This window comes from Carassius carassius, chromosome 40 (assembly GCF_963082965.1).
Source record: "Carassius carassius chromosome 40, fCarCar2.1, whole genome shotgun sequence".
In the NCBI taxonomy this organism is placed as follows: Eukaryota; Metazoa; Chordata; class Actinopteri; order Cypriniformes; family Cyprinidae; genus Carassius; species Carassius carassius.
In genome coordinates this window covers 14,508,384-14,522,075 of record NC_081794.1, presented here as the reverse complement: position 1 = coordinate 14,522,075, position 13,692 = coordinate 14,508,384, and the positions used below count along the sequence as shown (strand labels likewise).

The following is a 13,692-nucleotide window of genomic DNA, read 5'->3' as shown; positions in this document are numbered from 1 at the left end:
AAGGATTTTTTGAGGGTAAGACTTGTTTATGCCGTAACCATGGAAATAAAGACTAGCAGGGGAGCACATGTCAGCCATGAAAGAACAGTGCTATTTGATGTCTGAAAAGTAATTTAATCATGAATTCCTTCTGATCATGCAGTAGACTTATTCAGCGTCATTACCATAAATGCTGTAGCAGCAATATTTTGATAATATATATATATATATATATATATATATATATATATATATATATATATATATATATATATATATATATATATATTCACATGATTTATGTGTATTTAAAGTTCTTTTTGTATAGCTGTTGAGTGATGTTAGCAAAACCATGACCTAGCATATTTTTTCCTGAAAAAAATAAAAATGTCATTACCGCAACACGTCATTACCAACACACAACTTGTTGTGATGGTAATGACAAGTGATGGTGGTAATGACATGTTCTGGGTCACTATCTTTATCATATTATGTGTTTATAAATTAAGTTAAAGAAGCATAATAGTGTGATTTTACAATGAAACTTAAAACTATTTTTTCTTATTTTTAACCAGAATGGCTCCCAAGAAATAAACTGAAAGGTCTAGAGATTATAGAAAAAAGGAAGGAAGGAAGATCCTGTAAAATATCAGCAGCACATTGACAGAGAAAAGGAAAGATACAAAAGAAGAAAAGAAACAGGAAAGCTTAAATTAATCTCACAACTTTCAAAACAGGAGCAAAGACAGAAACGCAAACAATGGAGAGTTAACCAAAACAATAAAAGAGCCAATGACAAAATTCGACAGGAAGTACTTAAAGAATTAAAATTGCAGGAAAAGTGCAAAGTCTAAATTCTAAATAAAACCTAATTTTATAACAAGGACAATTCTTTATGAAATTAAATTAGCTTATTTTAATACCATGAGCAAGATCCTAAGCAAAAACATTGGGTCACCACAATACTCCCACAGGACACACAATGGCATGGCTGGAGTTAATCTTCAGGACACTTTGCTCATTGAGTGACTACACTATGCCTGTCATTTAAAATAGGGCCCAGTATCTCTTTCTCTCCACATCCCATCCATCTCCCTTTATCATCTCTAATTCACGTTTTGAATGTTCAAATACATGTTTGAAAGCAAACACCAAGGTTCATTATGCATTGTTAGTTTTGACCTAATGCAACTTTTATGAGTTTTTAACCCAAACATATAATATTTCACCTAATAGTAATAGTCATAGTTATGAAATATTTATGAAGGATATGTTTATGCTGTTTTATCCCATTGTGACAATTGATTCTCTAGAAAATAGTGTATGGTTTCTTCATGATTGAAATGAACATGTTCAAGTTGATGGTTGTGTCATATTTATATATCTCCTCACATCTGTCCATTTCTTTCAACAACACTCACCAGAAGTCATTATTTAAGCCTTTAAATTTGCTTTATGTATCAGTGCACTTTTCATTTATGTCATTACCAAAACACATGTCATTAACAGAACAGTATGTCATTACCACGTTGCTTAATTTACAGCAAACATACATTTAAAACTGTTTTATGTTCAATCTTGAGGTGCTACATGAAAAGCCTAATGAAATACTCATCCACCTATTCAAAGAGAAAACATCTAAAATTAATTTTCCAGAAATTAAACAAAAGTGTGCTTTGATGAACACAGAAAAACACATTTTGATGGTAAGAACAAGAAAAAATATGTAATTCGCTGAATGGAAACATTTGGTTTTTTATACGTGTTGTTGAAGGTTAACAATGTTTGCAAGATTAATGAGTTTAAATGATCTCCTTGATACATTCTTTGCATTATGAGACTTTTTGATGTTGTGATGGGAATGACGTTTTGCAGTGCCAGTTGGCAAATATATATAAATACTCAAATTATATTTAAGCTCAGTCGTGGTCAAACAATTAAATTATTAACGGAGGCAAAAACAGATACAGAAGTACCACCTTGTATTGTTGTTGATGACAAAAAAATCATTGGCAAAAACGAAATCTTAAATAGTTTTAATACTCATTTCATTGCTGCTGGTTCCCTTTATGAAAGGCGACGTAATCCAGTTTCAGGTTCTCCCACTGCATGTCCTGTTGATCAGTTACTATCAGTTCAACCATTTCATTTCAAGACAGTAACCGTACCAGAAGTAAGAAAGGCCCTGAAAGATCTAGATCCAAAAAAATCATCAGGTCCAGACAAATTGGAACCATATTTTCTAAAAATAACTGCTGATTTGATAGCAAATCCAGTTACATATTTAATAAACCTTTCTTTAGACACAAATCAAGTACCAGCCATCTGGAAATCTGCTAATGTTCTCCCCCTTCACAAAGGTGGTGATCCTGCAGACATAAATAACTATAGGCCTATTTCCAAATTGTTAAAAAATCTAATTAATAACAATATTTTGAATGAATTTCAATCTGGTTTTAGGAAACAACACAGTACAATAACAGCTGTTTCAAAGGTTGTAAATGATCTGATCAAAATCTTAGACAATAAGCAGCACTGTGCAGCACTGTTTATTGATTTGTCAAAAGCTTTTGACACAGTGGATCATAAAATACTTCTTCAAAGACTCACCTCTATTGGAATATCAGAACAAGCAGTGGGATGGTTCAGCAGTTACCTATCTGGGGGAACACAATGTGTGCAAGTAGATGGCCTCACTTCTGCCTCCCTAAATATTTTAAAAGGGGTGCCTCAAGGCTCAATCCTTGGGCCACTTCTTTTTAGCATTTATATAAACAACCTCTGCAATAATATAAATAATACAAACTACCATTACTATGCTGATGATACTGTTCTCTACTGTTCTGGGTCCACATTAGGTCAAGCAATCACAAATTTACAATCTGCTTTTAATATCGTGCAACATAATCTGGCTACTTTAAAGTTGGTTCTAAATTCTAAAAAAACTAAAGTCATGACTTTCACTCGGGGAAGATCAACAAAAAACAATGTCCCAACTATTTGTACACTTTCAGGTACAAAAATCGAAGAAGTGTCAAATTACAAATACTTGGGCATTACCATTGATCAGTCACTATCTTTTACATTGCATGCCCAAGATTTGGTTAAAAAACTGAAGTTAAGGTTGGGTTTCTTCTTTAGAATCAAGTCTTGTTTATCTTTTGAAGCAAAAAAACAACTTGTAAATGCAACATTCTTGTCTGTTTTGGACTATGGTGACATTTTATATATTCATTCAACCTCCCAGTGTCTTCATGCTTTGGACTCGGTGTTTCATGGAGCCTTAAGATTCATCACAAACTTAAAATCTCACACTCATCACTGTCTGCTGTACTCTCGGGTCGGGTGGTTCTCCCTCTCCATTAGGCGTTGGATGCACTGGCATCTTTTTATTTATAAAGCAGTATTGGGAATACTTCCTCCTTATCTGAACGCTTACATCCTCCCAAGGTCTGCAGGGGCATATCACTTGCGTTCACAGGATCTGTTTTTATTGACAGTCCCTAAAGCCCGCACTGACTTTGGCAAATTAGCTTTTAATGTTGCAGCACCATCTGCATGGAATCAGCTTCAGAAGGAACTACAGTTGAAGGAGTTGGTCTCATTTAATTATTTTAAAGGCCTTTTAAAGGACCTTGCAGAAAGCCAGTCTGTCTGTCATTGTTTTTAAATAGATTTATTTTTTAATTTTTTTGATGACATTGTTGTTTGAATATGATGAGTGAAAGTGTGTTTATGTACTTACTTGTTATTGTCTATGTATTTATTTGAAACTACATTGCTGCCACTTGCCACGACACTCTTGTAAAAGAGATTTTTAATCTCAAGGAGTTTTTTATCCTGGTTAAATAAAGGTTTGAATGAATGAATGAATGGTCATTATTATATCTTTACATCAAAGCATGTAAACATTGTCTTGACATAATTCTAACAAAATTCAACCAAATTTCATTCATCAAAATGTAAGATGGCAAAATATCCCCCAATTGAAGAATCACCCATATATGCTGTGAATTTTTAATGTAATGAAAATGTAATGAACAAAGATCGAACAAACAAACCAAGACCATTTTAAAATATAAATATCACCTTCCTCACCTTTTAAAAAAGCGAAAAACAAAAAAGGTAAAACTGATAGTAGGCTACAACCTTTCATTTGGAGCATATTACAGATGTTTCATTTCATTTTTGTCCACAGCTCGTTTAAGAATCGTAAAATAACGCCTGTTGACAGAACAGAGAGTCTTCTTCTGTTTTCGATGTGTTAGTGTCTTTGGAAAAGTCTAATGATTCCAGAGTCATGCAGTTTCTTCCAAGTCTTTATCTCCAGTCCATAGTCATGGTTAATATAGAAAATTACACTAGTTTTTTTTAACTTTTCATAATAATAGTTGGAGTACTTTTGGTGGTCTTCTGTAATAAATCCATAGGCGTCCACCTGATATTGAACAATAAAGCATTTTCAAGTAATACTTATAAGGAATTAGTAATTTATGTCCAATACAATTATAAAATGAGAACAGAAAATTGTATTTTAGAGTACTTCCAGTGTTAAACAGCTGCAAACAACTTGATGAATAAGCTGAACGAATAGAAAATAACTACTGTGTTTACTTACAATATTACATGTGTGAAGAGCCAAGAACAAAGCAAACGCTCCATTGGTCGGTCTGTACATTGACCAGTGAATGCCCTGCATTTGTTTGGAAGGCATTAATCTGTTTTTTTTTTAAACATGGGTCATGAAAAGAGATAGATCACACTTAGATTGTTGTATGATTAGACAAACTGCTCACTGGTTACATAAATGTTACCTGTTGCGAATGTATCGAAGAAAGTCAGGGTGAAGAACATAGAATCTACTCTCGTTAAATTTCCCTTCGAAATATTTCAGTGGCCTATGCAAGAATAAATGCAGAGGGTTTCTTTGTTTGTTTTTAAATCAATAACATAATAATACCTTTTCACCCCTTATCATGCTGAGGTGGAGCCACTGTTGCAATGCTATTCTGCCACGGTTTGAAAAACTAGAGCTGGATACTGTACCTCACACCCTTGAATGACCCGTTGGCTTCTTTTCCCTGCAAAAGGCCTTGGATCCACTCAAAGTCCCTCCGGCCTTCAGGGATCATTACATATTTGATACCCTATTAAAAAGAAGAAATTTGGGGGGATCAAATAAACCTTGTGAGCATTAGAGACTTCTTTTAAAAACACGAAAACAAATCTTAACCTCAAAGTGTTAAATGGTAGTGTATGTTGTGTAGTGTATTTATATAATTAATTCTCAATGAAGAACACAGCAGCACAAGCAAATTGTATGGAATATTTGTTTTTTAAGACAGAGTCCAGTGTAGAATATACTGACCTCATCTTGTGGAACACTGTTAAAGCCGTACTTTTTTAAACTCAGAATGTTGGAATACAAGGAAAAAGCTGTGTGTATATAAACTGATGTTCTATTTCCAACATCCTCCTCGTAACCTTGAGTAACAGCCCCATTTACTCTGTTTCAGAACACACACAGTCAAGACCTCAGTAAAGCAGGCTGTTATTGTCATGCATTATCATTAACATAACTATTTAATTCAGTTACCAACTCTCCCTAGCCATATTTGACTAAGCTAAATGATTTTATTGTAAAACGTTAACATGTTTTAACTCTTACCGAAAAACATAATCATGGGAGTCTATGTCTTTGCCCATCTTTGAGTTATTGAGAATGCCACTACAGCCCACAACAGCACAGCGGATACAGCCATCCTTTGAATTGTCATGCACAGGCAGTAATATTGAAGACTTAGGCTTTGGTATCAAATCCACTGCTCTTTTAATCTCTTCAGTGAAAGACAAAAAAACACAGTTTATGAAATGTAAAGTGCATATAGGGACAGTAGGTCATCTAAAGGAATAGTTGACCCAAAAATGAAACTTACTGAAGTTGTACAAACCCTTCAGGCCATCCGAGATGTAGATCAGTTTGTTTCTTCATCGATTTAGAATAACATCCACCAGTGGATCCTCTGTAGTGAATGGGTGCCATCCCAATGAGAGATTGAATAACTGATAAAAACATCACAAGTAATCTACAAGTAATCCAAATTACTCCAGTCCATTGAATAATTAAACTTCATAATCCATAATAACTCTTCCTTGAGTCCATCTATGATGTCCGCAAAATCTAAATATTGTCATGGTTCATGGGATCACTGACTCATTTTCATTCTGTGTGTATGTGTGTGTGTGTGTGAGTGTGTATCAGTGATTTCTGCTGACTGGTTGGTCAGTGCCAGCTGTAGCTCATCAGCTCAGCTATTTGAGACCTGCGCTATCTGTCCTGTGTTGTCAGATTGTTGGTGTTACCGCTGTGTTGCTGTTCTTTGTCTAACTGGATTTTGGTTCAAGCTTCTCCTATGGATTGCATGTTCCCTGGGATATCCACGGCTGCCATTGGCATCCCTGCGCTACCAAGAGTGACTCATTTCCTGCACATGCTTTATTTGACTCTCTTCAAAATAAATGATTTCACATTCGCTACTGAATTCTCCTTTGTATTTTTGACATTTGTTTAGAACAGTTTCTTCACTTGTTAAGTGTTTAATCTGTACATTTTTCTCTCCTGATTCAGATGAGACATCTTTTTCACTGGATAAAGCAAGTTTAAAACATCTTGATGGACTTGTTTATTACAAACATGCAGCTTTTCACTTCACAACATGTTAATTGAGGGTCTGGAGTTGTGTGGATTATTGTGATGTTTTTAGCAGCAGTTTGACCTTTCATTCTGATGGTACCCATTTACTCCAGAGGACTGGTGAGCAACTGATCAAGTCTCCAAATCTGTTTCAATGAAGAAACAAACTCATCTACATCATAGTCTGAGGATGAGTAGTTTTTATTTTATTATTATTATTTTATTTGATAAATTTTCCATTTTTGTGTGAACTATTCCTTTACTTCAAGTGTGCAAGTTTAGCTAAATCTATAGTGTTTGTGGCCAAATGGTTATTTAAAGAAAAGGAGAAAAAAGGCTGTTCCTTTTTTAAATCAAGATTACAGTGAAACATTTAAAGGGGTCATATGTTGCGATTACAATTTTGAATTTCTCTTTGGAGTGTTACAAGCTCTTGGTGCATAAAGAAGATCTGTAAAGTTGCAAAAAGTAAAGTCTCAAATCCAAAGAGATATTCTTTATAAAATTTAAGACTTGTCAACACCCCCCTAAAACCGCTTGTTCTAACACGCCCCCACATGTTTACATCACTATGTGGAAAGATTTGAATAATTCCGACCAGATGTTCACACAAAGGTAACGTAAAATAATGCTAACACATGTTTTTCAGCTGCAGTACTCGTTTGCTATTGCTGGGATCTCATAAATAAAATGTCATTGCAAGGGGGAGGGGAAGTTATATTATTTAAAAATTACAAACACACATGAAGTTTAAAAAAAAAAATTATGTTGTGCATGAATAAATCCATTATACTAAATACTGCAATATTCCATTCAAAAAAAAATATAATTGGTGACTTGAAAAGATAATGTGGGATAAAATCAACATTATATCACAAACACTGTCAATGTAAGCTTGCACTGAAGCCATAATGTTTCTTTGAACAAAAAAAACTCACCTGTTTCCATTATTTACAGTGCTAAACTCGTGACATTAAGCTAATGAAGACATCAAGATAACGACCTGCTGCACCCCTTTCTCAAACACATGCAAGACTCTACACACACATATTATGCCAAATCTTTCATTTGCCAGGTTATCACCATTGTACTTGTATTCCATGAAGCCGAAGGGATTGTTGAAGTGTGCTAATCGATTCCATTCTGTTATGTTGAGTAGACCTTTGTACAGCCACAGCTGAATGTCAGGAAGAACTTTCTCCTTGAACTTGAGATCCTCTGTGTTTTGAAGGGACTTTGGACAGGTCTACAGTAAAAGGTGATTTATTACTATTTTTTTTCAAAGGATTAAAACGATTTCACAACTTCACAGTGAGAATGTTGTTAGAGAAGAAGGACTTACAGGATCTCTTGCTTCATTGTTTCGCAAATAAAAGTCTTCAAAATCCCACACTGGAAGTTTTGTAAAATTTTTCTTATAGAGAACTGGAATAGGTGTTATGTTGATTTCTTCCTCAGTGGAGTAAATGTGTTTTTCAGTTTTGTACAAACTAGGAATTCCAAGTTGTGATAAAATTGATGCAGAAATGATGACAGTTTTGCTAATTAGGAGGAAAGTGTGTAGCAAAAACAGGAATAAACTTTTTGTGGTAATCCAGACAGACAAATATCTAATAAAACAGTAATAAATCCCATATACTGGTCATTAGAATATCAAACACCTTATAAGACAAATTTACAACATTTGCAAAAGATTTACTAATTTTCTTACCTGTGAAACTGTTCAGAAAGATTCATCCAAAGCTCTAGATAAAGCAGCAGGCAACAAGTCAGTATGATGCTAATAACAGCCCAGGCGTTCTGCATATTTCATGACCTGTTTCCACTCATGTTATCAGTCTGGCCCTATTCATGTGAAAGATTCACTGTTTTATAATCTACCTATTCAAATGTATTACATCATAAAACCTGTTGTTTATTTCTGGATTAGAGTCTGCCTATTGCTATGAAGGACATTATTTTCCTATGGCCTGCCCTGATCTGGGCAGGGTTTAAACATAACACAGTTTATAAATGAAAAATATAAAGCAAAAAGTGTTTTTTATTTATAAAAAATAATAAAATAACATGCATCATTTGCCTATTTTTCATACTAGTAACTAGTAACAGTGTCGACATGTAAGATAGAGAGGGTGATACTAGCAGATTTTGAATTTTAGTTCAGTTTAGTTCATACTATATTTAACAAGGATTTGAACTGACATGCACTATAATCATTACAGTAAGTAAAGCTAAAGCACTACTACTGAATTTTCTACTAAACATTTCCAGACTTCTGATTCACTACTTATATTATGTATAATAATGAGCAATAAATACATATATACACATACAAGTAAAAAAAACATACCCATTTTTAGGTTCACTGAAGTCACTGAATTCAACTTGAACTCCTTAAAATGGTATTTGAATCTATAATCCACATAACCACACTTTCAAATAGAATAGAGTTTAAGCTGTTCTTGTAAATCACTCTCTGTCACCTCACCAAACGTGTCTTAAAAAACACATACACTTTATTAAATATATATCACAGATGCTCAGTCTGTGAAATTATCACCTATACAGTTGTGGTTGTAAGTTTAGTGTGAAAAGGTTTAAAGGTGTCATATGATGCCATTTTAATTTTTCCTTCCTCTTTGGGGTGTTACAAGCTCTTGGTGCATAAAAAAGATCTGTAATGTTGCAAAGACTAAAGTCTCAAATCCAAAGAGATATTCTTTATAAAAATACGCCCCCCTAAAACGTCTCATTAAAACACGCCCTCACATGTCAAGTCAAGTCACCTTTATTTATATAGCGCTTTAGACAAAATACATTGCGTCAAAGCAACTGAACAACATTTATTAGGAAAACAGTGTGTCAATAATGCAAAATGACAGTTAAAGGCAGTTCATCTTTGAATTCAGTGATGTGAAACTCCATCGGTGACAGAATGGAGAAAAAAACCTTGGGAGAAACCAGGCTTAGTTGGGTGATACTCATGAAATCTAGATATAGAAGGTGCCTATCATCAGAATTTTTAAAATGCCCTTGAAGCCAATTTTCTTTTTGCACATATAAGATTGAGGTCTGAACTTACTATAACCATTATTTCTGGAAGATTTAAAAAAATATTTCCTATATAATTTTTACATTTTTTAGATGAAGTCCATAAAAAATTATCATTACCGCAACATGACATTACATTAAATATATGGTTAAAAATGTGTATTTTTGGCTAATGTTAAAGTAAATTAAATTAAAAATTTAATTAAATCAAATTAAATGTCACGTTCGGTGTTACAGAGAACACACAGGAGAGAGAACCAATTGCGGGTATGTATTTATTAAAGGGGCAATCCAAAGAATAAACAGTCCAGGCAGGGGTCGATATCCAACAAATCCAAACATAAACAAAACACGAAGACAAGGCAAGGCAAGGCAAGATGACGGACATGAATAAACATCAACATTAAACAAGGACTCCGTCACTAAGACTCAGACAGACCAGGTATAAATACACAAAAGGATGATGGGGAAACAGGAGACAGGTGGGGAACAATCAATTACCTAAACAAGGAGGAAGGTGACCAAATAAGGAGACAGGAAGTGACAAGGTGACAGACACCGTGAGAAAGGAGGACATCTAGTGGAAACCCAGGGACACAACCCAGACACTGTGACAGAACCCCCCCTCTACGGAGCGGCTCCCAGACGCTCCACGACAGACACAAAACAGACCAGGAGGGAGGCGGACAGGTGGAGGCTCAGGGGGAGGGATGGAGGGCCAGAAAAGAAAGACATTGGAAACAGGCACCAGAAAGTAACCACAAAACAGGAAGACCAGGAGGGAGGAGGACTGGAGGAGGTTCAGGGGGAGGGATGGAGGGCCAGACTACAGAGAGGAACAGGGACAGGAGTAAATACAAAAACAACAAACAAAAAACAACATGAAGCCCCCCAGGGCGGGGCAGAAGACCACCACGTCCTTGTGGTCGAGGCCAGAGTCCTCCAGGGCGGGGCAGAAGACCACCACAACCGTGTAGTCAGGGCAAGCGCCCCCCAGGGCGGAGCAGAAGACCACCACGTCCGTGTGGTCAGAGCAGAAGCCCCCCAGGGCGGAGCAGAAGACCACCACGTCCTCGTGGTCAGAGCGGACGCCCCCCAGGGCGGAATGGAAGACCACCACGTCCGTGTGGTCAGAACGGAAGCCCCCCAGGGCGGAGCAGAAGACCACCACGTCCGTGTGGTCAGAACGGAAGCCCCCCAGGGCGGAGCAGAAGACCACCACGTCCGTGTGGTCAGAACGGAAGCCCCCCAGGGCGGAGCAGAAGACCACCACGTCCGTGTGGTCAGAACGGAAGCCCCCCAGGGCGGAGCAGAAGACCACCACGTCCGTGTGGTCAGAACGGAAGCCCCCCAGGGCGGAGCAGAAGACCACCACGTCCGTGTGGTCAGAACGGAAGCCCCCCAGGGCGGAGCAGAGGACCACCACGTCCGTGTGGTCAGAACGGAAGCCCCCCAGGGCGGAGCAGAGGACCACCACGTCCTCGTGGTCGACGCCAGAGTCCCCCAGGGCGGAGCGGATGACCACCACCCCCCTGTGGTCGATGCCGGAGTCCAACAGGCCCGAGCAGCAGCCCACCCAGTGACTTGACTTGACTCTGAACGTCCAACGGTGACCCGCCCTGACTCTGGAAGGTCATCAGTGACTGGCCCTGACTCTGGAGAGTCCACTGGGACCTGACTCGACTCTGGACGGTCAACTGGAACTAGCCCTGACTCTAGACCAGTCTTGGGCACCGCCTCGGCCTCGGGAACGGCATCGGGCACCGCCTCGCCCTCCGGAACCGCCTCGGCCTCCGGAACGGCATCGGCCTCGGGCACCGCCTCGGCCTCCGGAACAGCATCGGGCACCGCCTCGGCCTCCGGAACGGCATCGGAAACCGCCTCGGCCTCCGGAACAGCATCGGCATCGGGCACCGCCTCGGCCTCGGGCACCGCCTCGGCCTCCGGAACAGCATCGGGCACCGCCTCGGCCTCCGGAACAGCATCGGGCACCGCCTCGGCCTCCGGAACAGCATCGGGCACCGCCTCGGCATCGGGCACCGCCTCGGCGTCGGGCACCGCCCTGGCATCGGGCACCGCCTCGGCATCGGGCACCGCCTCGGCCTCCGGAACAGCATCGGGCACCGCCTCGGCATCGGGCACCGCCTCGGCCTCCGGAACAGCATCGGGCACCGCCTCGGCATCGGGCACCGCCTCGGCCTCCGGGACAGCATCGGGCACCGCCTCGGCCTCCGGAACAGCATCGGGCACCGCCTCGGCTTCGGGCACCGCCTCAGCCTCCGGAACAGCATCGGGCACCGCCTCGGCATCGGGCACCGCCTCAGCCTCCGGAACAGCATCGGGCACCGCCTCGGCATCGGGCACCGCCTCGGCATCGGGCACCGCCTCGGCCTCCGGAACAGCATCGGGCACCGCCTCGGCATCGGGCACTGCCTCAGCCTCCGGAACAGCATCGGGCACCGCCTCGGCATCGGGCACCGCCTCGGCATCGGGCACCGCCTCGGCCTCCGGAACAGCATCGGGCACCGCCTCGGCCTCCGGAACAGCATCGGGCACCGCCTCGGCATCGGGCACCGCCTCGGCCTCCGGAACAGCATCGGGCACCGCCTCGGCATCGGGCACCGCCTCGGCCTCCGGAACAGCATCGGGCACCGCCTCGGCATCGGGCACCGCCTCGGCCTCCGGGACAGCATCGGGCACCGCCTCGGCCTCCGGAACAGCATCGGGCACCGCCTCGGCTTCGGGCACCGCCTCAGCCTCCGGAACAGCATCGGGCACCGCCTCGGCATCGGGCACCGCCTCGGCCTCCGGAACAGCATCGGGCCCCGCCTCGGCCTCCGGAACAGCATCGGGCACCGCCTCGGTCTCCGGAACAGCATCGGGCACCGCCTCGGGAACGTCCTCTGGGCCTTGAGGAACGGTAGACGCCTGTCTCCTCCTCCTCCGTCCTCTATGTTGGCGAGCCGGTGACACCTTATCTGGAGACTCAGGCGTTGAGTCGGCCATCTTGTGCTGTGGCCCCAAGCTGGCGGCCACCTTGTGCTGTGGCGCTGGGCTGGCGGCCATCTTGTGCTGTGGCCCTGGATTGGCGGCCATCTTGAGCAGTGGTGCTGGGCTGGGGACCGCCCCACCGGAAGAGACCGGAGTGGCTGGGGCATTCCACAGAAGCCGATGCTGCACATAGTACACAAACTCCCAGTAGTCCAGTGTCTCTAAATGTACCATCTCCTCCTGAGACACTGGATCATCCAGCCCGCCGTTGAAGTAGTCCTTCAAGGCCGCATCGTTGTATCCCATACCCTCGGCCAGGGACCAGAACACCTGTGCCAGGGCACCCACCTCATTGCCCTCTTGGCGGAGAGCAATCAGCCGGAGATACTTAGCTCTCCGCTCCGCCATCTTGGCTGGGGAACGGGAAAAAAACATACCGCTGGATCTCAGTGTGACGGAGTCCTTCTGTCACGTTCGGTGTTACAGAGAACACACAGGAGAGAGAACCAATTGCGGGTATGTATTTATTAAAGGGGCAATCCAAAGAATAAACAGTCCAGGCAGGGGTCGATATCCAACAAATCCAAACATAAACAAAACACGAAGACAAGGCAAGGCAAGGCAAGATGACGGACATGAATAAACATCAACATTAAACAAGGACTCCGTCACTAAGACTCAGACAGACCAGGTATAAATACACAAAAGGATGATGGGGAAACAGGAGACAGGTGGGGAACAATCAATTACCTAAACAAGGAGGAAGGTGACCAAATAAGGAGACAGGAAGTGATAAGGTGACAGACACCGTGAGAAAGGAGGACATCTAGTGGAAACCCAGGGACACAACCCAGACACTGTGACATTAAATTACTCATGCTCAAAGCTATGTAAAACTCTGGAGAGATTACTTTTTCATATTTATTATTTTTTGTAATTTTCTTATTTTCTCTCATTACCGAAACATACATGATGAT

The 13,692-nt window shown here is 41.3% G+C and overlaps 1 protein-coding gene across 1 annotated transcript; it reads right to left on the bottom strand.

Annotated features, from left to right (window-relative positions):
* Positions 1-3,986: 3,986 nt before the first annotated feature.
* LOC132122653 (alpha-N-acetylgalactosaminide alpha-2,6-sialyltransferase 1-like) lies at positions 3,987-8,795 on the bottom strand. The gene is made up of 9 exons (XM_059533019.1): positions 8,385-8,795; positions 8,016-8,214; positions 7,757-7,919; positions 5,648-5,816; positions 5,348-5,486; positions 5,026-5,126; positions 4,794-4,877; positions 4,598-4,697; positions 3,987-4,417 (listed from the first exon to the last, which is right to left on the bottom strand). The coding sequence occupies exons 1-9, from the start codon at positions 8,477-8,479 to the stop codon at positions 4,244-4,246; spliced, it is 1,224 nt and encodes a 407-aa protein (XP_059389002.1). The 5' UTR covers positions 8,480-8,795; the 3' UTR covers positions 3,987-4,243.
* Between the last annotated feature and the right edge of the window lie 4,897 nt (positions 8,796-13,692).